The sequence below is a fragment of the Haliotis rufescens genome, unplaced genomic scaffold (genome assembly GCF_023055435.1).
Source record: "Haliotis rufescens isolate VD_foot unplaced genomic scaffold, xgHalRufe1.0.p SCAF_9, whole genome shotgun sequence".
Taxonomy (NCBI): Eukaryota; Metazoa; Mollusca; class Gastropoda; order Lepetellida; family Haliotidae; genus Haliotis; species Haliotis rufescens.
Window position 1 is genome coordinate 41,579,862 of NW_025964383.1, and position 23,810 is coordinate 41,603,671.

At 39.6% G+C, this 23,810-nt stretch overlaps 2 protein-coding genes and 1 long non-coding RNA gene across 3 annotated transcripts; 1 reads left to right on the forward strand and 2 right to left on the reverse strand.

Moving 5' to 3' along the window:
* Positions 1 to 692: 692 nt before the first annotated feature.
* LOC124111082 (ankyrin repeat domain-containing protein 39-like) lies at positions 693 to 3,866 on the reverse strand. The gene is made up of 3 exons (XM_046470655.2): positions 3,647 to 3,866; positions 3,113 to 3,319; positions 693 to 1,902 (listed from the first exon to the last, which is right to left on the reverse strand). Exons 1-3 carry the CDS (start codon positions 3,833 to 3,835, stop codon positions 1,765 to 1,767), a joined length of 534 nt encoding a protein of 177 aa, XP_046326611.2. The 5' UTR covers positions 3,836 to 3,866; the 3' UTR covers positions 693 to 1,764.
* Positions 3,867 to 4,158: 292 nt separating this feature from the next.
* Positions 4,159 to 22,577, forward strand: LOC124111081 (putative serine protease K12H4.7). The gene is made up of 10 exons (XM_046470654.2): positions 4,159 to 4,478; positions 7,398 to 7,579; positions 7,913 to 8,049; positions 10,023 to 10,118; positions 10,655 to 10,790; positions 15,399 to 15,513; positions 16,182 to 16,380; positions 17,242 to 17,335; positions 18,895 to 19,103; positions 21,142 to 22,577. The coding sequence occupies exons 1-10, from the start codon at positions 4,266 to 4,268 to the stop codon at positions 21,246 to 21,248; spliced, it is 1,488 nt and encodes a 495-aa protein (XP_046326610.2). The 5' UTR covers positions 4,159 to 4,265; the 3' UTR covers positions 21,249 to 22,577.
* On the reverse strand, positions 12,980 to 15,342 carry LOC124138510. The gene is made up of 2 exons (XR_006861641.2): positions 14,531 to 15,342; positions 12,980 to 13,103 (listed from the first exon to the last, which is right to left on the reverse strand). It is a non-coding gene; the product is annotated as an uncharacterized LOC124138510 (long non-coding RNA).
* Positions 22,578 to 23,810: the final 1,233 nt, after the last annotated feature.

Below are 23,810 nucleotides of genomic sequence, written 5' to 3' on the forward strand. Positions count from 1 at the left end.
CATATGCCTGATGCTTGCTGCAGTACACATACATAGCTAAAACTATTGTTCGTGACATTGTGATGAGGTGAAATGCAGGTTAACGATGCTTTCAAGGTCATTGCACTGATGTAGCAGGGTACCTTCTTAACTGCATCTTACAGACTGAAGCGGAGGGTATTTCCGGTCACAGCAGTGGCATGTTTCCATCGACGAGTCGCCAACGATATCCTGAAATAACATCGGGACCAAATGGGTTGAATGTATAAAGTGTCTACAATTGCGTGTATGCTCAATTTGTTTTGCTTTTATTTAAAGCCCCAACGGAGAACTGTCATTTGTGTGTTCGTAGACGTTTCCGTGTCATGTTTCGAAAGGGGGATAAGTAATATGTACAAATAATCAGATAATCTAACCCTCAAAATCAACCAGCCAAATTCCCCTTTCTCCTAACACCCCTGACTAGTGACCTACATGCTGCCATTGACCAGTGTAGCATGATATGTTCTGTTACTAGCAACGCATTCATTGAATCCTGAAATCGATTCTTGATTCAAAGTTCTAAGCACATTGTGAAAATATGGAGGAATCCACCTAAAAATCAAGCCAAATGCAGCGTTTATATTCAGAAGACGTCAGATCCTCGTCGTCCTCAAACTCCCCAAAACAACAGCCGCACCCATATCAAAATACAACATGACGCTTCGGTAATTAAAGGTTAATATGCATTAATGTGTCTTTATTATTGGTGGCCAGGAGACGCCCTGATGAAATATGTACATAAATAAACAAACATTACGTTTGGTACATATGACGATGTGATGATGAGATTCTGAGTTCAACGAAACAACCGCAGAGGTGAGGTTGAAATAGTATTTAACTTCACGTTCTAGGTCATTCCACTTATATAGCATGTGCATGCACTTGTATGTGTAGCCGCGTGTACTAGTCCGGACTTTTGCCTTTTTTTATAGAACTTGCCCACTGAGACACCACGCCTCTTCCTAACACGGATGCCCCATCAGACACATGGAACTGACTCCAAGATGACCAGTCTTTGTTTAATTCCCTAATGCCGAACGCCAGGCAGGGTAATACGAAGTACAATTTTTTACCATATTTTGGTACAACGCGGCCAAGTGATAAAAAGACCGACCTTCCGCCCTCACAATAGACGCTCTATCCACTAGACCATGGAGGCTGTCGAAGCAACAGTGAATGGTTTCAAATTCTGTCGGAAGATATTTGGGTTGCGCTTGTGTGATTAAAAAGACATGTGATGATCGGCAACGGCTGCGTCGACACATGACAGAATAGCGTGAAATTGACAACTAAATATTTTCATAATCGTTAAAGTTTGAAGAAAATGTATAAAATCCTTTGATGAGAAAAACCAATAAACATATTACATATCCTTATTCGGAGCACCATATTTAACTAACAAAATTCTCGTTGAGGGCCCCGAGAAATTAAGCAGAATTTCAAAGAGCTACTGGAGCCAGGCTGAAGCTGCAGATTACACTCGTCATGCCTCACTCAATGCTGACTCACACAGTATATACACATACTGCAAAGAGGTCTTGAATAGGTTTTCAGATATTTTCCACGATAAGAGCACTAGGTCAAAGTTTAACAGTTGGGGTGTCCTTAAAGTTGGAGAAAGTCCTCGTATGGCCTGGCGGCGTCTCCATTGTACATACTATATACTGTTCTGGAGTGGACAGTCATTGGGACTTCCTACGGAATGTAGATACAGCAAAAGTGTGAATATTTCAACGTGACGAGTCAGGAAAGCAGGAGTTTTATGGCCTCATCAGTGGCGCAATCTGACGGCGTGCGTCCTCTGGAATCACGTGCAGTCCTGGCAACCGAGGCCGCCTCCAGCAGGATCGTCACGCACTCGTGCCGACCTCGTTCTGATGCCTGGGGAGAAACGTGCATGCATTACTTGTCTGTATCTTGTCTTTAAAGCGGATTTGTTTGTTTGTTTTTTAACGCCGCACTCAATTTTATTCCAGTTATATGACGGGGCGTGTAAATAATCGAGTCTGGACCAGACAATTCAAATATCAAATACCCAATCTATGCCCTCGGCGTATCATAGGGCACAATCAACCAAATCTCCGAGCCTGACCACCCGATCCATTTGATCGCCGCTCCAAACCGGCATAGTTTGCAGGAGACCTGTTCTAACCCGGAATCCGCACGAGGGGTACCCGTACATTCTTGATTATCCAAAGTAGAACAGGTTTAGATTTCCATTCCATCATGATAAATACCGTATATGCCTTGCTACAAGAGCTATCTAATCATTAACTTCCCAGTCTCATTAAACTCAGCCCCCTGACGATCCGGGGTAGAATAGGTTTTCAGCAACCCATTCTTGCCGTAAGAGGCGACTAACGGGATCCGGAGTCAGGCTTGCTGACTTGGTTGATGCCTGTCATTGTATCCCAATTACGTAGATCGATGCTCATGATATCCATCACTGGATTGCCTGGTCCAGATTCGATTATATACAGACCACCGCCATAGAGCATGAATATTGTTGAGTGTGGCGTTAACAACAAACGAACATTAAGTATTGATAGTTTTCGGTGGGTGTTCAAAACATTTTTACTTTCTGCTGTCCAGTCTATTGGACATTTTAAGCCAACCAGTAGACCTTTAGCTTAAATACTTCAACATGAAACAGGTTCGCTGACTTGGTTTATGCATGTCATTGTGGGCCAATTGTGGATCGATGTTCATCATGTCAAGCACTGGATTGTCTGGTCCAGACTCAATTGTTTTACAGACCGCTGTCATATAGCTGGAATATTGCTGAGAGCGGCGTAATACACAAACGTGAATGTCCATAAGGCATGTTTAAAAGTTTCCACCGTATGTGATACATCAAGACAAGATGTAATAACGATATTTATTTTTTAATAATTATCGCCATGCTTCAATCTGTACAACCATACCACAACCAAGCCTTTCTCATCATGAAGCAATTTATTTTGTTATTTCAATTGATCTTTTGCAATAATATTCCATTAAAATACACTTTTTGGCGATATCTTGAGTTGTTACAGGTTGTAAATTTTTAAAACGCAATTAAATTAAAATTGCTCTAATTTATTGTGCCCACCTTGTGCAGTGGGGTCATTTCGTCCAAATCACGTGACACAGGGTTAGCCCTGCGGCTCAAGAGGAACTTGACAATGTCAGTGTGACCCATGTACGCAGCTCGGTGAAGGGGCGTGGCCTGTCCAGACTTTGTGGCCACATCCACGTGGGCACCAGCGTCCACTAGTGTCCGAACTACGTCCAAGTGACCGTTCCTGCTGGCATAATGCTGAAACATTAAGAAAGAATGCCGCATGACACAACTTGGCTTTTGGTCGATTAACATCTTGACTCAATACGTGCACATCTCTACCGACCATAACCAACGCACATGTATTTGTTTTTATTGTGTAAATTGTCTCCGTTTTCTATTTTTGTCACAATCAAATGAAGCTCCGCACGTTTTCCAGTTTTCCCCATAATAATTATTATATTTAATTAAAATGCATATCAAACAAGTTTAATCTATTCCACTGAATAATGTTTATTTATACTAATTTGAGAGTGAGCTATCATCAGTCGTCCTGAGGGTTACATTTTGTACAAACCCAAGTACCAAAGCGGTGTAGCCCGATTTGTCTGTTTTGTCCGCGTCTATATCCTTGAGTAGATGTCGCTTTACTTCTGTCAGATCTCCATTTAATGCGGCAGACCAGATTCCCCGCTCAAATTCTAATTCATCGAGTGTCTGATGAACCGATGGGGCACTGAAGTGTCCCGAACATTCGTGATCCGTGTGAGCCATTCAAAGTTGTGTTTTGGATAAACCCGAGGGAGCAGTAATTTAATAATAATGCCATGATTACGGACAAACGCCCATTATATCTTGAAATAAAATGCGCTTCAAATGAAAACATTCCAACTGATCATAATATATCGGTGTTATATATATATATATTAGATTGCATATTAACCAAGTGGAAACAGTCGAATTCAAATCCATCCTCACCGCATTTGTGTCTTAAAGATTACTCAATTTTCAAGCTCCAAACCAGCGCGTGACTTTGCCTCTTCGATACAATGTTTGGAGAGCTCAGGGATTATCGCTGTTAGGAGCTTGTCATTTTGTCATATGACAGTCACGTGCACTAAGAGTGCTTATCCGCTTATCACATGAGTGGGTTGGCCCAGCTGATTGCCATCATCGTAACAAGGTAGACGTGGTATTAATCAACATGCAAAAACTGGCATTTGTTGTCGTGGTAGTTTTGGCGTGCCTTCATGCATCGGCTGGTTACGTACCTAGATTCCTCAATGGAAGACCGAGAGGGGGAATGGTGGGTCGTCCGGCGTCCAAACGACTCTCCACAGACCCCCTCCCACCCGATATGTGGATGGAGCAGACATTAGACCACTTCAACGATGCCAACACACAGACATGGCAGCAGGTAATGTTGAGAGCAAACTAAGGAACCACTTGTCTTTATGTTTCATACATCGCGATCGCCTTACTTTCATCAGTCGATCGAGTTGTAGGAATAACCCACCATAAAATCACAGGAACTCGATGATAGCGAGTAGGCCTATACTATAGGCTATAGCATAATATATTCGTATAGAAAAGAAATTCATACCCCTCTATATATATAGACATAGAGGGTGTGATTTTTTTCTATACGAATATATTATGCTATACTGGCTATCATTGAGTTCCTGTGCATAAAATGAACCAACATTTTTTTCTCATTAGGATGGGTGTGTTGGTGAGGGGAGAGGTTGAGGGTGTTCAGCAGTACTGTTTGAGGGTTAAAACACATTTAAAAGAGCAAATAATTTAAAGAATGTGGAGGGGATGGTTTTATTGTTCACACAGGGGCTTGTAACACAAAAAGTAGCAGCTGCAAGATATATGGTCAAACCCAGTGTTGACCCGCATACTATATAAAAAGGATCCTTTTATATAGTTTACTGACACTAGGTGTGTTACAAGCCCCTGTGATTGTTCAATTTAACTTTATTTGAATGCTAACAAAAATGCTGATTGGTTACTGTCTAAACACACCTTTGCCACATTTTCTTTCTTAGATGGCGGTGGAATAGTTACATATCCCCATATTATTCATGCTAAAATTACCCGCGTATGAAAGAAAACTCTTTCTTAAAATCAAGCAATCATCCTAGTATTTACAATGTTTGTGTGGCGTCACACCCCTTGTTAAAGCCTGAGTAATCACGATAAACATGGCGCTTGAAAACTTATGATGTCCTCAAACATGAGATTAACATGAGTTGATTAAATAATTACAACAGAAGGATAATACCATGGCCTGTCCTCATCTGGCCTACACCTCAGATCGCCTACACTACTATCAAAACAAATTTATGGATGAGTGCACATCACACTTGTACCCTTATCCCTTAAGTAAAATGAACTCTTCCCACAAGATTCCAATACTATAGCATCATGATGGACAGAGAACACATGATAAGGAATCCAATAAGACAGGACTAAGTGAACATAGGTGGGATGATTTAGGAGATAAACATACTTTGTTTTCAATGTAGAGCTAGGTTACCTGTAGATTTAACCCCGCTAAATTGAATTTGGAACCGAACGCGCAGCGTGAGGTTTCAAATGTTAAATTTAGCGGGGTTAAATCTACAGGTAACCTAGCTCTACATTGAAAACACAGTATGTTTATCTCCATTCTACCATGACTAAATAAAATGCGAACTCTTTGGTGTTAGCAAATATACTGAGTGAAGCGTCATGGGTTGAGTTCAGTGTTTTGAGTGCGTTATCGATCTGAATTACGGAATCACCGAAAAAAAAATATGGTGCTGTATATCCTCAAGCAGTTTGTTTATACCGTAATACTTCAATCGAACATATGACAGGCATTGAAAGCATATAAGCACGGCAACTTGGTAAGCAAACATGAGGTGGGCATCCGTAGAGAAAACAAAGCAAGCTTTGCAAGGCTTTCGCTCTACATCGCACGTCACCATTATGACGTCATGCCGCTCATTGTGACGCAAAAGATATGACGTCACAGTCATATATAGAAAAGCGCCAAAATTCCAAGCTCTCTGTTGTCTCCAAAACGTAAATACATTCCCTTTGTTGATTTCTGTCGTGTTTTTCTGCACAAAATGTATTGCCACACATCCTTTGTATATTGTATTAACCGCATCTGTGCATTTTGTAACCTGTAATTGCAGATATAATTATTTAAATACGCCTACCGACAATGACTGAAAATAGTACCATTCTACGAATATTAGCTTCCGCGGTGAAGCGGCCGTCAAACCAGCTGTTTCAATCAGAGGGGGTTTATTGTGATTTAATAGCCTCTGATTGACCAATCAGAATCGAGTAAATTCCAAATTCATGGTAGAATTGTGCTTAATCAGTTCACAGTGGGCGGATGGGATGAAATAGCCTTGATCTCTGTTGATTGATGGCTTGTGGCAGCGAATGTACTCTGCTTCTGTTAGTTTTCTCTTCGTGAAGTCATGGAGGTTGTTTGAGAGGAATTGGATGTTTCCAAATTGATGTTGTGATTAGGGCAGCTGCTGATATGGTTCGAGATGTCTGATTTATCGTGTGTTTTCCTGGTTGAGGTTTTTTGCTCTTTGATTCTTTGTTCTCTGTCCATCATATTGTTTCTTGTACTCATGTTAATCTCTCGCATGGATGCAATTGTTGTTACTGTTAATCCTTCACCTGCCATATATATTCTGTACCATGCTTCATTATTCAGCCTTGCTTGACAACAGTATAACGATCTATGCCGAAACGTCACCCTTACAGTAAATACAAAAGTTGTTATCACCAAATTGTGTCTTCCAAGAAATGCCTATCAAACAGTCCTATATATTTGCTTCGTTTTCATGACTTTAATACCTTTTGAGGTGATTTTTCATTGTTGATGTAAAATGGTTATGGAGAGATATATCATGACTTGACCCCCACAGCAACCACCACCCCTTCTTCCCGTCAGTAATCATCACTGATCAGTCTGTTATTTATTTAGCTGCAATTACTGCATCTGAAAACATTGTTTTAACTTAAGCATGTTATTATATGATGCAATACTGAAATAGAAAAGAGTATCACAATGTGATCTCCTTCAATATCAAATTTGAAAGAAGGTAAAGGTTGCATTGGTTTTTTGAAACAAAGTCATTATTTGAATTGTGTATTGTATAAATTCAATCATTCCGAATAATCATTTTAGGTGTTTGTGTTTTGTGGAAGAAAAATGAAACTAAGCTTACAAGTTTGCAGATATGTGTGCAGAATTTTCAAGATTTGCCATGGAACATTGGAGTATTGTGTTTATTGACTGATGTCTTTTTTTCAGAGATACTTTGTGAATGAGAAGTACTTCAAGCCGGGTGGCCCTGTGTTCCTGATGATCGGTGGGGAGGGCACTGCAGACCCCATATGGATGGTGGACGGAATGTGGGTGGAGTATGCCAAGAACTTCAACGCCATGTGCTTCCAGCTGGAGCATCGCTTCTACGGCAAGAGTCATCCTACACCGTATGTGTGAAAGTATATTCTACTGTGCATTACTAATAAATAACTTCTCGTCACGTTATGGCTGAAATATTGCTGATGTGATGCCAAATAATAACTCACTCCCTCACTCTACTATGTCCTATTAGAATCATGCATTCTTGGGCTGCCAGATGTATCAAATCTATTTGACAATGATTTTGCTGATGACAGCACAGTACATAAAGTATTAAAATGGTGTCAGACCACCATTAAGTCACGTGTAAAGCAAGCATAGGTTGTTGGGGATGTATTGTGACCCGGAAAATCTTAAATTTAAGTATGTTTAATGAAAATATGCTGTTACCATGGTTACAGAGACATCAGTGATGACAGTCTGCAGTATTTGAGCAGTGAGCAGGCTCTGGCTGATTTGGCAGCTTTCATTCAATTTGCCAAGAGCAAGTTCAACCTAGATGACAACAAATGGATTTCATTTGGAGGATCTTATCCAGGTTGGTCCCAGGATGAACTACGGTTGTGAAATGATTCACAGTGTTTGAAATTGAGAGGGGACTTTGGGGGCCGTGAAGTTTGCTGCGGTGAATCTTGGGCCCCCGAAGTCTTATTTATTTAACATTAGGGTTATGACAAGGACCCCATCACTTTATCCTTTATTTCAAACACTGATTCACCAACCTCCCAGTACTTTGAGAAGTTAAGGCTTCAGGACCTCAGTCCACAAAGCAATTTCAGTGCTGCAATCATTGTACGTCTGTGTTATAAGGGAGTCACGATCTTAGTGCTACAATGTTTGTAAATGTGTGTTTAAGTAAGGGAGTCACAATCATATTAGTGCTACCATCATCATAAAGTTATGTTAAAGTATGGGAGTAACTTCTTATGCTACGATCATTGTAAAGTTATGTAAATTAAAAGAGTCACGATCTTAGTACTACCATCATCTTGAATTTATGTTCGCATGGCTAAAGTAAGGGAGGCACGATCTTCTTAGTGCTTTGATGATAGTATATCTATGTTAAAGTATGGGAGTCACGGTCTTCTTAGTTCTAAAATCACATTGTGGAACAGAACAATAGCATTTATATGATTTATTTTTTTGTTCTATTGCTGATAATATTTCCAATGTCTTTGATTCATTATTGAGCCCAGAACTTCAATCTAAGATGCAAATTACAAACCAGCCTCAATGTTGGGTTGGCGATATCAACAACATTGGAACCAATCCCATTCATTTCGATAGAGTTTGCAAGAAATTCAACATTGACAAATTGACTGACACGCAAAAACAAGCCCTCAAAAATCTCTTTGCTGGAATGAATGTCTTCATGTCCAGTAAAACTGGCGGTGGCAAGTCTCTTTTCCTTTTTCCTTACCTTGACATTTGATTTGTCCGTAAAATGTTAATGATATAGCAAGAATCATGAGGATGGATCCAGGAGTTAGTGAAGGCTTACTGAAGTGCAAGTCCAGGAGGTATAGATTAAGGATGCTGTCAACATGGTGAAGAGTTTCTTCGTACAGGCATGGGTTCGAATCCTAAATTTGCCCAATTCTTATCCTTTGTCAAGACCTCATTGACTCGTTCCCTCAATAAGCTGACACCTTGTATTATTATTGAATGACTGTTCAATGCTAATCTCATTAAAATCAGATCTTAGTTCTCGCTACCGCTAAACAAAGATCTGAGGACATTCCATTATGGGTCACGTCAGAACGACCTTTCATCCCACCAATCAGTGTCGCTTACCAGATCAGGAAAGTGACAGTCAGAATGTGATTTCTGATCATGCAACCTGAAAAGATCTAACAAAGGGTATACCAAACGACAGTTACTGGCTTTATGACTGAATCCATACAATCTGTGGCATCTATTGGCCGTTACAAAATGTTCGTTTGTTTAGTTTTCGAAGTTTTAATCGAAAATTTGTCAAAATATATTTCAAAGCATAGCCGGCCAGTTTGAAACTTGTGCCATAAAGGAAGAGAAAGCTGCTTTCTGATTAGCTAATGTCGACTTCTTGTCAGTCATTCCATTGGAATTCTGACATGACCCTTAATGGGATGTCCTCAGATCTTTGTTTAGCGGTAGCAAGAAATATGATCTGATTTAAATGAGATTGGTTCAAAGCAGAGTTTATCTCATTCACTGACCTTCTCTGAGGTGGAAGGTCGGCCCCAAGTCTGCAGCCTATGTCAGTCAAAGTTCACAAAGTGGAAATTTTTTTTTCTCAATTTCATGTAAATATAGTCATAACTAATGTTACGGCTTTATGGAGGTGACTTGTTTTTTACTAAAAACCAATATATTGGAAGAGGCATTATTGAATTGAATGTAATATTAAAATACCTCTGAATGTGAGAAATACAATCGTTGAAATGTTAATGATTTCCCAGTTTGCCTACCATGGCACTTAGTTAACTGTAAGGAATCCCAGATAGAATCCTGGTGCTGTTTCCTCCGTAGGGTCGCTGTCGGGTTGGCTGAGGATGAAATACCCACATCTTATCTCCGGTGCTGTAGCAACAAGTGCACCTGTGTTGGCTCAACTCAACTTTGTGAGTAAGTATCTGTGACACATTAGTAAGTATCTGTGACACATTAGTAAGTATCTGTGACACATTAGTAAGTATCTGTGACACGTTCCGTTCACCCTGTGAAGATGTGGGTCTTCAGCAACCCATGCTGGTCATAAGAGGGTGGACAGGCTCGCTGACTTGGTTGATGCATGTCAATTGTAGTCTATCACTGGTTTGTTGTAACAAGACGATTGTTTGCAGTTCTCTCAGTGGTAGAAACTAACAGTTTTAGTCCACTAGTCCTTTTATGATAACGTATAGCAAAACCAATAAAAATGGCAAATTTCCGCTTATGATACCTTAACTATTGGGCAATTTGGCAGGGACTGCAGGACTAGTGCCAATTTCTAACGCTGGCCTCTGTAACATAGCTTGAACAGCGGGGCCTTAAACAACAATTTTTTATCCATAAATGTTTCATAATATATAGAGATTTTAACCAAGTGTTTTTTACTGTATCATCAATCTCATACCACAGAAATAAACATTATGATATATGAGTTGAGTGCTGTGTGACAGACTACCTGGGCGTGGTGCGGGACTCGCTGGCGACGACGGGGCCCGACTGTAACAAGAACATCCTGGAGGCCACTGTGGAGGTGGAGCTGAGGCTGCAGACACAGCCGGGCAGGGACGAGCTCAAGAAACTCTTCAAGTAAGTCACTGATGGTGCTATGGGCCATTTATCAGCAGCATTATCAACAGTCCAAGATTCACTTAGGTGGAATAGTGCTGAATTAACGTTAAAAACTAACAAGCAAGTAATAAGTATTAAAAGAAATTTCAATTTCTGCCTTGAATTATTCAGCCCCAAGTCTTCAGTATATTTCAATATGTAAATATTCCCAAATTGGAACCAAATATTTCCCAGTTCATTTCAACATTGTTACACCTAACACTACAGCTTTGTAGAGGTGACTGTCAATATGTCACAGATGAACATTGTTACACCTAACACTACAGCTTTGTAGAGGTGACTGTCAATATGTCACGGATGAACATTGTTACACCTAACACTACAGCTTTGTAGAGGTGACTGTCAATATGTCACGGATGAACATTGTTACACCTAACACTACAGCTTTGTAGAGGTGACTGTCAATATGTCACGGATGAACATTGTTACACCTAACACTACAGCTTTGTAGAGGTGACTGTCAATATGTCACGGATGAATATTGTTACACCTAACACTACAGCTTTGTAGAGGTGACTGTCAATATGTCACGGATGAACATTGTTACACCTACCACCACAGCTTTGTAAAAAAAACAAAAAAAACTGTCAATATGTCACGGATGAACATTGTTACACCTAACACTACAGCTTTGTAGAGGTGACTGTCAATATGTCACGGATGAATATTGTTACACTTAACACTACAGCTTTGTAGAGGTGACTGTCAATATGTCACGGATGAACATTGTTACACCTAACACTACAGCTTTGTAGAGGTGACTGTCAATATGTCATGGATCAACATTGTTACACCTAACACTACAGCTTTGTAGAGGTGACTGTCAATATGTCACGGATGAACCAGTTTTAAGTTACTTAAAAAATAATCAAATATAAACTTTCCCTCAAGAGAAAAATAACTTTATTCTCCTGTCAAGGAGACCCCTCAAGAATAAACTTTTATGAATGGGGTACATGATTCTCTGCTTTGTTAGAGTTACTTCCCTTTGAACTGTTGTGTGGGGAAAACTATGCAAGCTATCTTGAATCTGCATTAATGTCAGTGTGTTTCATGGCATGACGGTTTTTTAAAGGCTCACCAAATTTAATTTTTATTCTTTGTTTTCTTTCATTTTTTTAACTTTATTTAGCTTGGGTTTCACATAATCGTTAATGTTTCAAGCTTGATTATTTTAAATGTGAGATGGCTACTACCCCGAGACATGTGAATAGGTGTGTTGTGTGTAACTTGTACATGTGTACCAGCTCTCTACAAATCTCATCTGCCCTGTGGTTAGAGACATCACCTGGGGAGATGTTGCTGGTTTGAGTCACAAGCGCTCTAGTTAGCAGCCCCCAGATGATGTGTGATTTGGTGGCCCAACATGCTCAATACTCCACAATACTTGCAACAGTCACTATTACATGATAATCACAGCTGATTGCTATTTCCGGCTTAGTTTACAAGAAAATACACACGGTAATCTTAATCTCTGCATATAAAACAATGCCTTTGAGAGCAGGAAATACATTTTAAATGGCAAATCATCATGTCGAGTGATGTTTTATATCAAATTTCATACTTTTATTGATCAAGTTTGTTATAGATCTATCTGCTTATTCACCTGAAGGGATACGATGTGTCTTGTTCTTTTAAAATGCATATTATACTCGATAAATCTTTTTTTACACTAGAATCATAAATAACTTCCATTCTCATCCTTTTTGAAACTCTGAAATGTTCAACGTAGATCGTGTTAGGTAGGCAGAGCATGTATACTGTTTTGTTGGTTCGTTAAACCACTGATCATCTATAATGCTCATCAATTATTTGGACCCCGAAGGTAGGGTTGTAGCAAGGGATCACTGTATACTCAGAAGTGGTTATTGTCAGATGATTTATATTTATCAGACAAGAGCGCAAAGGGAAGTAACTCTATCAACAAAATACAGACTCGTGACTATTTTTGTTTTTGTGGACTCTCCTTGACAGGGGTAAAAAACTGTTGTATTCTGGAGGTGGGTTTGGTAATAATTACCCCCAATCATACTATTTTCGGTGTAATAAAATACAATGTTGTTATACATCGCAGTTTAGGAAATTATATATTTTGAACGAAAGCTTAAGGCCAGACACTGCACCTTACAATTGACAAAATGCTTCACAAGTATTTGTTAGTTTTAATTGGTTACAACTTTGAGGTATACATATTAACAATTGAAATGGAGTCTTTTCCAGGTGATGTTGCCACCGGTTGCCATGGAAACATCCAAGATGGCCGCCGCAAGCCTGAAAAAGATTGAAATTAGTTTCAGTTTTTCTCTAAGACCAATAAAGATATTTATATAATTTCAATTGTATAACAAAGCTTGTATGGTGTTGGGTACAATGACAGACAGAAAAATTGAAAAAAGACTGGTATATATTTTTAAAATAATTTTTCAAAATTTCACATTTTTTAGGTTGATTTTTACCCATAATTTATTTTTTAAAATCGAAATGGCAAACAAATTTTAAAAAGTCTCTCTGTTATTGTGTAAAGTAATCCTCTGCCTATATGTACACCAAATTTCATTCAAATCGGGCCAATAATGGTTGAGATCTATGTTCACTAAGATCCAAAATGACGTTAATGGAGAAAATGAGGAAATAAGTTTGTATATGGTTTTCTTCCTTCAGCACCTATTAAACACTTACAAAATCTTAGTTTACTGATGGGATGTATTCAAGATACATAAAACAATGCATGTACAAAGAAATAACAGGACTTAAAACTCCCCAGCACCATACAACAAGCCTTCAGCTGCCTCAACATGAACTCGGTCCCTTTTTTTAGCCTCCCACTTTGCACTACGTTCTATCTTAGATGTCTCCTGGCTTTGCTTCCTTGCTTTGAGGGTTCTCACATTATCAAGTCTTTCAATAGAAGCTGCTGTTATTTCATTAGCTTCTATTGCAAGCTTGTTAATTACCTGAGTAATGTGACATGTACCCTCATTGAACGAAGCTATTGCAGACGCCACTGCCCGATGCAACCGCCTTGCACCCACAAAGACGGTCTTCGGACAACGGGACTAGATCACGGAATGCAAGCATTCATTAGCATTCTGTGTCTTGCCTTTCACCATCCTCTTAAGGAGGTTTTCATCAGACATTCTTTGATACACAGGTACCATCTTTTCTGCAATTTCTGCATCGAGACAATGTCTGATGTTGACAAAACTTCCTTAGTATTTTCAACAACAACCTGTGAAAGAATGTTTTGTTTTTGTTGAAATGTCTTAGGATGGAGACCTTCCATTCCAAAACCCAGACAAAACATTTTCATTGCAGCATGACCAAGTCCTACCTCTGACAGAGCATAAAAATGTCATTGACCTGAAAGGGATTGGTACCAGATTGATTACCTTACCTTTGTGAAGTGTAATTTTTGGCAACTCACATCTGACAGTTTTGACATGTCAACATAACGTTTACAGCAAATCCAAATCTATCAAAATTGTCACTCTTTTCAAACAACAAAGACCCCTGTTCGTGACATGATAGGCATTCAATCTCTTGAAAAAATAAATTCATTTGTCTCATGTCAATTAACATCCATTGAGGTTTTGGTTCATCACTGTCAAGCACGGGAGATTTGATATTTTCAGCAGCTTTAAATTTTGATAGTTTTATGTCGCTGCGTGAAGTTGCATTCAATAAAAAAGAATTCTCACCTTCATTGTCTCCAACGGGGATGTTTTCCCCAACGGCGTGGTCCCCGGATGATTCCGATGCATCTAAAACGTCCAAGCTGTCAGAATCTGACACAGGGATGATCGCGCTGTCAACACGGGTCGTAACTCTAACACCGCATTCCGAACGTGCCTGCTTCAACTGACTTGCCCTTCGCCTCCTATTCTAACATAGGCGTGTTGTGACCCGTGTTTTGACCTCATTTTAAAAAAATACAACAATTTTCAGTTAAGAAAATATCAAAAACGATGTTTGCCTGTCAATCTTTTCGCAAAGCAGCCGCCATTTTGTATACCTACCGGAAAAGACCGGTGTTTTGTTGCTAAGCCGAATGGTGCATTGTGGGATACGTTTTACTTTATTTGGATCGAACGAATATTCCCGAATGTTGCATTACGGGATATTTCTCCTTAAATGGTAATTTACGTACGAATGTCTCGCGGGAAAAACCGACGATAGCCTCACGTGGAATATCTATTTTTAGAATGTTTTTGCACAGAAAGATGGCGGAAACGATCAGCTTTCTATCGATGTATAACATGAAGGGGTTCGTTACAGCTGCGGGGTGGTTGTCATGGGTGAAAGTTCAGGTTTTTCCACATTGATTACGATCATATTTAAAAACAATACCACACATTATGATTTTAATAACGTTTTTTATTCAGTAAATGTACACAATCTCGTAAAAAACATGTTGCATCACAAAGTACATGTATTATATATGCGAAAAAAATCAAAATCTCGATTTTGACATATTGAAGCAATTATGTTAATTTAAGGTGCCGTGTCTGGCCCTGAAAGGAATGCTATATAAAACCCAGCTCTAAGAAAGGTTGTTTTCTGTCTCAGTCTGTGTGATGACATCGACGTTGGAAACGCCAACGATGTAGCTAACCTGTACCAGACCCTGGCCGGCAACTTTGAAGGTGTCGTGCAGTACAACAAGGACAACAGGGCATTTGAGGTCAGTGTGTGATGTACTAGGAGAAATACCTTCAAGCAATGAGGAATTACACATTATACAAGTGAATTTATTTTGTAAGATCCAAGCCTTGGCGATGGACAGATAATCCATAAGTTTTGAGTTGCGAATAGGATATTCTTTCTTTCCTTTAATTGTATTTTTTCTGCAAAACTGTTAAAAATGTTGGTTTCCTGATCTCAGATGGATTCATCAGCTCAGTTGCTCCTCTGTGGGAATATTATTACATAGCATCGTCATGACATATTGAACAATCGATCGTCAAGTATTTGTTTGGACAATGTGTTCATATGACATCACAATGCTATGGACCTTTTCAGAATCCCTTTTTTTTGCTTAGCATCAACATGTATTTTGTGGGGAGTGGGGACCAACATCACCTTGACAACATGATGTATTAAGTGTATTGTTGCAGGGGGGAGTGGGGGCCAACATCACCATGACAACATGATGTACCGGTATTGAATGTATTGTTGCAGGGGGGAGTAGGACCAATGTCACCATGACAACATGATGCACTAAGTGTATTGTTGCAGGGGGAGTTGGGACCAACGTCTCCATGACAACATGATGTATTAAATGTATTGTTGAAGGGGGAGTGGGGACCAACATCACCTTGACAACATGATGTATTGAGTGTATTGTTGCAGGGGGGAGCGGGGGCCAACATCACGGTGGACACACTGTGTGGCTTGATGACTGACTCCTCCATCACTCCCATCGAGCGCTACGCCAAGGTCAACAACCTCCTCATGACCACATATGAACAGAAGTGTGTCGACTTTGTCTACTCCAAGATGATTGATGGCTTGAAGATGACTGACTGGAACAGCAGTGCTTCAGAGGGAGGTGGGCAAAAACATCATCATCATCATCAACATCATCATCATCACCACCACTATTGTCATCATCACACCTATAATACATGTACAAATATACAAAAATACATACAATCCCGGGCCTCAACGTTTATTTTTTACAAAGTAGCAATATTGCTACAAATACATTTTTTCCATGTAGCCACTGGCAAAATCAAGCCGAAATCAAGAAAGTGAAGACAAAAATATTTAGAATTTTAAAAGCATTTAAATCAAATTCCTATTATAAAATCTAAAAGTCATAGCAATAGTCTTGGAATCATACACTATCCATGCATGCTTCATTAGCCACTAATTGCTTTATGTTGTTTCCACAACTAGTTTTGATTTACTTTCAAATGTCAGCTGCATGGACAGTTTCTCCATGTCTTTATTTGCGTCTTTCAGCTCAGAATCTTGTCATCCATCACTTTTATTTGATCAAAGGTCATCATCATCATTCTGACTCACACCCTTCGATGCTACGATTCTTTTTTTGCGGTGCAAAGATGGAAAAGTACTTTGCCATGATGTCAAATAAAACCGAAAACGGTCAGAAACTTGATTCACTGCACACAGTAAAATTATTTAGCAAAACCAAATCCTCGCAGGGCTGCCTGGAGCCATCCAAATATTCATTGACCCTTTTCCTGTTTCATTATCTCTATGTTTGATTAGTCGGTAAAATGCTGATGAAAAGCAAGCATGGGTAATTTGAGATCTTGAGAACCAAGGGGATGGATCTAACGGTTAGGAAAGGTTTACCGACATGTGAGCCCTGGAGATATCGAGGGTGAGTCATAGATAGAATTGTAATTCTTTCTTTTTAGTCAAAGTCTATTTTCTGTTCCAGGTCGCCAGTGGACTTACCAGACCTGTACAGAGTTTGGCTTCTTCCAGTCTTCAGATTTAGACGATCAGCCCTTTGGCCACAACTTCCCTGTCAGGTGGGTGTAAAGCTACTACACAACCTGTCAGTCTTTCCCAGGGGTGGAGTTTGTCCTCAAAGCTCCATTGCTAGTTGTAGGAGGTGACTATGTCCGGAACCTGTGGGGATCCCGGGTAGTTGGTCCCTAACAACCTCACTCTTCACCCCAGGATGGAGTTTGTCCTCAAAGGTCCATTGCTAGTTGTAGGAGGTGACTATGTCCGGAACCTGTGGGGATCCCGGGTAGTTGGTCCCTAACAACCTCACTCTTCACCCCGGGGTTGAGTTTGTCCTCAAAGCTCCATTGCTAGTTGTAGGAGGTGACTATGTCCGGAACCTGTGGGGATCCCGGGTAGTTGGTCCCTAACAACCTCACTCTTCACCCCAGGATGGAGTTTGTCCTCAAAGCTCCATTGCTAGTTGTAAGAGGTGACTATGTCCGGAACCTGTGGCGATCCCAGGTAGTTGGTCCCTAACAACCTCACTCTTTACCCCGGGGTGGAGTTTGTCCTCAAAGCTCCATTGCTAGTTGTAGGAGGTGACTATGTCCGGAACATGTGGGGATCCCGGGTAGTTGGTCCCTAACAACCTCAGTCTTTACCCTGGGGTGGAGTTTGTCCTCAAAGCTCCATTGCTAGTTGTAGGAGGTGACTATGTCCGGAACATGTGGGGATCCCGGGTAGTTGGTCCCTAACAACCTCAGTCTTTACCCCGGGGTGGAGTTTGTCCTCAAAGCTCCATTGCTAGTTGTAGGAGGTGACTATGTCCGGAACATGTGGGGATCCCGGGTAGTTGGTCCCTAACAACCTCAGTCTTTACCCCGGGGTGGAGTTTGTCCTCAAAGCTCCATTGCTAGTTGTAAGAGGTGACTATGTCCGGAACCTGTGGGGATCCCAGGTAGTTGGTCCCTTACAACCTATGCTGGTCATATAAAGCATTTTGATGGATTGGGTGATCAGGTGCGGTGACTTGGTGGATGTTGTGTCAGTATGCTGTGACAGCATGGATAATTGGTAATGGTGTCGATCACTGGATTGTCAGGTCCAGTTACAGCTTACATAGATTTGGAATAAAAAAAAAAAAAGCATGCACATGCACATGCACACACTTACAGACTAACCAAGCTTAACTAATGATTCTCATTTGGCAACTTTTTCATGTTTTGTCTTGTTTTGTTTAAAAAAAGTATTCACGTTGGTACATTGTGGTTCTACTTACCTCTGGTGTTGAGACTTGGTCACACTTCCAGGAGTTTGGTCTGTGTGGGGCAAGGATGGCCAGTACTTGCAGAGTAGTCTCCCTTAGCCCTGCCTCCACCACATTGCCTTGAACTTGTTTGTTCTTAACTATTATGATGCATTCACTTATAGGGTTTGTGATAGGCAGGGAAGTTATGGCAGCCCAACTAGTTAACAGACTGTTGAAAACCTTAGTAAAGATAACTTTTTGAAAATTTGAAACTTATCACAATACATGAATCAATACATTGCTGGCCATGTCTCATTGTCAGGAGTAAATATGTGATTGATTTCATCAGTAAATCATGGCAACCCAAGTAAATATGTCCATGTATTTCAGCTTCTCAGTGCAACAGTGTATGGACATCTTCGGGTCCAAGTTCAATGCTGACCTGATACAGCATGGCATCAACCGCACCAACACCAACTACGGAGCCTATGGAATCAAAATTACTAAAGTTGTCTTCCCGAATGGTTCCATCGACCCTTGGCACGCTCTTGGAATCACAGAAGACCTGGGACCCGATGCCACTGCAGTCTTTATAAACGGTAAACTAATTTCAGGGATATATCTAGAGCTGCTTTTATCCCGATATTTGACCACAAACCTGCAGCATATGTCAGTGAATATTCCAAATTTTGAATTTTTGGATAACTAATGTGTCCTTGTTGAAGGTGATTGCCAATATTTCAATAATACAAAATATTCACATGATTTATCAGGGGGTGGTTTGAACCTCATGGCTCCTCCCCCCAAATTGAAACAAAATACATTTCTGTCCCTGTTGTGTTGTAGTAGACACGTCAATGCATAAGAATAAATAAGGTATTTAGGCATATTAAGGTCACGGTTATAAGGTTATAATTTTTTACTTGATGGCTAAAGGCTTTTGCAGAATGTAGGATAAATGTAGTTATGATTCTGTCTGTGATGGTTTTCTCTGATGGATAAGAATTCAGAAATATACAGACAACGTATATAAGGGACCGTGCATTTATTATTCTGGTTGGTGGGAATTTAGACAGAAAAGTCTAAAAACCCTGAAGAGGAAGAAGGGGTTAATAATATGGGAAATACGTAGCGGATATTATATGAGTGTTCATGTCATACTATGTTTACACCACTTGTGTCTAAGTTCTGGTATTTTCCGCTTGCGGAATACTGGAATTTAGGCACGAGTGTCATAAACATTATATGACATGAACACTTATATAATGTTCTATTTATAGGTATTGAACTTATATAGCGATGTGCATGCACGTGTGTGTGTGTGTGTGTGTGTGTGTGGCTGCTTGTACTAGTCTGATGCCGATTTATAGTGCTAGCACACTGAGATACCATGCCGCATTTTAACATGAATACCCCACTCAGACACAGTAGACTCCGAGGCGACCAGTCCTTGTTTTAGCCCCTTAATGCCGAGCGCCAGACAGGGTAACAACAAGTACCATCTTTTAACGTCTTTTGGTATGACGCGGCCGGGGATCGAACCCCGGACCTTCCACTCTCCAGGCGGACGCTCTACCATTAGACCATGGAGGCGGTCTTGTTCTATTTATAACCAAAGAAGATGTCTACATACAGAGACCCTTTTTAGTGTTTACCTATAACGACAGCAAGTGACACCAGCAGCGGTACCACAATTTGTCGAATGACGTCAACAATCTTTAGCTTTTATATCGTTTCTAGTGTGACGTCAACAATGCGGTCCGGATGACGGAAACAATTCACTGTTGTTGTTTTTTTCATGATATAATATGACCCTAGGTCACATATGATTTTTATGAACCCCGATTTGTTTGCCCTTGTAGGTAATGAAATGAGTTATAAACCTACAGTAACACTGAAACACACTGTCATATTGTTTTGACCAACTGCTTGACTCCTGTGAACGTCTGTGTAAATAAAAGAAGCTTTTCTACTGATATCCGGGTATCTAGAATTTATACTGACCTGTCTTCATTAACCAATCAGATTAACGTCCATTTTCATCGACCAATCAGAATGACGTCCCTTCTATGTTTAACAGGCATTTATCTATCACTATTTAATGACAGAATATTTTCAGTCTGTGCTTTAAAACATACAATCGATTTTTGTGTATGTAAGACCTGGACTCAGACGATGAAGCACCAGTCAATCACCTCCTCACTGATCAATCACCGATAGGTCGCCACTAGGTTACAAAGAGTCATCATCCTTGAGTAGACGAAACCAATCGCCACACAGTGGAAACCTCTGTGCATGTTCAAAAGACTGGTTGCGAGACCGAATGGGTTTTGCGACACCTCTCAAACCTTTCAGAGACCCATGAAACCTTGTTGCGATTGTCAAATATTTTGGTCGCAAGGAGGTTGCATCGCGGTCACATTGTCTGTGACTGAGGCTCTACGGAACAGATTTTTACATAAATCAAGGGTCAGCCCACCATTATTAATTTGGTCTCACGCTGTTGTTGAACTTGACTTGATTACATCTGCATGCCAATATGGCTATAACTGTCTTGGGAATAGAACTTCTTTCACTCACACCCCAATCAATGTACATGCAGATGCAGGTTGAAGCTTGTGATGTTCTGTGTTTCAGGAACTGCTCATTGTGCCAACATGTACCCTCCAACCGACACCGACCTGCCAGAACTGGTTCAAGCCAGAGCGACAATACAGAAGCTGATTGGTCAATGGCTCTCATAGACACCTCAATGAATAACGACATATTTAAATATTCCTTCATTCCAATTGCTCAAAGTATGATTGCTAAGACCTGATTCCTTCATTTGTATAATTGACTATTGTTAGATTTACCGTAATGGAATTTGAAAGCAGGTAATTATATCTAAATTGTCTTATAAAGCATGTTAAGAGAGACATGATTATGCCAATCAGTGAATAAAACTGAGATGTTAAAAGTGGTGCCTGCACTGAAAATATCAGAGGCCTTGGCAGCAAGGGCCATTCATGTTATCTACCAGCGACACAAACTGTGATATTGTGATAAGAAAAAAATCAAACGAGGAAAAGAATAATTTTTCTTTTAATTCTTTATGAGATACTTTAATTGATAAAAGAAAGCAAGGTTTTTAAATATATTGTGGATTTTAAAAAAATGTCATTATATTTTGTGTTGGTAGATAGACCACAGACCCCCAAAATGAAATGATTGTTCTCTTAGTGCTGTAATAATAATCATAATAATAATCATAATAATAAGTGGTATAAAATGGTTCTACTCAAGAGTATAATTTCAACAAAACTAGAACAGAATATTACCCTGGATTATCTAGAGTTTCTTTCAATAGTTGAAGTTACATCACATAATTGAAGTACGAGGATATGAAACATGATTGATTGTTTATTTCTCCACATAGCACTTATTATTATGATGATGATGATAGAGACAAAATACCCTGGATAGTCAGTGATGAGCTCAGGGTCGCATCATCACATTCATATGCATTTTGTCATGAAGGCTTTTCAACTGTTTTAACTATCATCAGTGATAGAAGTTTAACTGAAATAAAGTTTTTAGACAGAAACTCAAGAATTTGGATCTACATTCGTGGGGATTCTGGGTTGGAATAAAGATCCCCCAGCAACCCAGGTTTTTCTTAAGAGGCAATCCTCAGCAACCTGTGTTTGTCTTAAGAGGTGACTTGATGCATTGGGTGGTCAGTCTTGTGACTTACTTACATGTCAGCGTATCCAAATTGCTTGAATTGATGCTCATAATATCAGTCAGTGGAGTATCTGGTCCAGACTTGATTGTTTACAGACTGCTGTCATTTAACTGGAATATTTGCAGAGTGGGGCATTAACCAACAAAAAAACAAACCTACACTAGTTTGTTTGTTAGTAGTTCTTTTTAGCCATTGCTCTTCCAGCCCAGAGATTGTGTAAGTTAAATGTATATTTTAGTCCTGGCTGGACGAGTGATTTTATATCTTTAAGTTGATATGATGACAGTCTTTTAAAGAAGCGTACTATTTTTGTACAGTATTTTTAATAAATTTTCATTTGTTTTAACTTTGGTTTGTGTTTTCGATACTGTAACGTGTGCATAGAGAGAGTTTGATTCCTAACAGTACTGTATTTTTTTATACATTGTTGTGTCACCTGTCCCCTTCTTTCTAAACACTGATTCTTACACTTGTTCTACCTTCACTTTCACTCATTCTACCTTCGCATACACTTATTCTACCTTTACTTACACATATTCTACCTTCACACACACTTATTCTACCTTTACACACACTTATTCTACCTTCACACACACTTATTCTACCTTCACACACACTTATTCTACCCTCACTTACACTTATTCTACCTTCACACACATATATTCTACCTTAACACAGACTTATTCTAACTTCACTTACACATAATCTACCATTACACACACTTATTCTACCTTTACACACACTAATTCTGCCTTCACACACTTATTTTACCATCAACACACTTATTCTACCTTAATTTACACTTATTTTTACCTTCTCTTTCACTTATTCTACCTTCACACACACTTATTCTACCTTCACACACACTTATTCTACCTTTACTTACACATATTCTACCTTCACACACACTTATTCTACCTTTACATACTTATTCTACCTTCACACACACATATTCTACCTTCACACACTTATTCTACCTTCACACACACTTATTCTACCTTCACACACACTTATTCTACCCTCACTTACACTTATTCTACCTTCACACACACTTATTCTACCCTCACTTACACTTATTCTACCTTCACACACATATATTCTACCTTCACACACACACTTATTCTACCTTAACACACACTTATTCTAACTTCACTACCACATAATCTACCTTTACACACACTTATTCTACCTTTACACACACTAATTCTACCTTCACACACTTATTTTACCATCCACACACTTATTCTACCCTAATTTACACTTATTTTACCTTCTCTTTCACTTATTCTACCTTCACATACACTTATTCTACCTTCACACACACGTATTCTACCTTCACACACACTTATTCTACCTTCACTAACACTTATTCTACCTTCACTAACACTATTCTACCCTCACACTTATTCTACCTTCACTTACGCTTATTCTACCTTCACACACACTTATTCTACCTTCACTTACACTTATTCTACCTTCACATACTTATTCTACCTTCACACACACCTATTCTACCTTCACACACACTTATTCTACCTTCACACACACTTATTCAACCTTCACTTACACTTATTCTACC

Coding starts and splice junctions, on each gene's coding strand:
- LOC124111082 (XM_046470655.2), bottom strand. CDS start 3,835: ATGGCTCACACGGATCACGAATGTTCGGGACACTTCAGTGCCCCATCG. Junction 3,320..3,646: donor AATCGGGCTACACCGCTTTG/GTACTTGGGTTT, acceptor TTAATGTTTCAG/CATTATGCCAGCAGGAACGG. Junction 1,903..3,112: donor AAATGACCCCACTGCACAAG/GTGGGCACAATA, acceptor GTTTCTCCCCAG/GCATCAGAACGAGGTCGGCA.
- LOC124111081 (XM_046470654.2), top strand. CDS start 4,266: ATGCAAAAACTGGCATTTGTTGTCGTGGTAGTTTTGGCGTGCCTTCAT. Junction 10,119..10,654: donor GGCTCAACTCAACTTTGTGA/GTAAGTATCTGT, acceptor GCTGTGTGACAG/ACTACCTGGGCGTGGTGCGG. Junction 15,514..16,181: donor AGGACAACAGGGCATTTGAG/GTCAGTGTGTGA, acceptor GTATTGTTGCAG/GGGGGAGCGGGGGCCAACAT.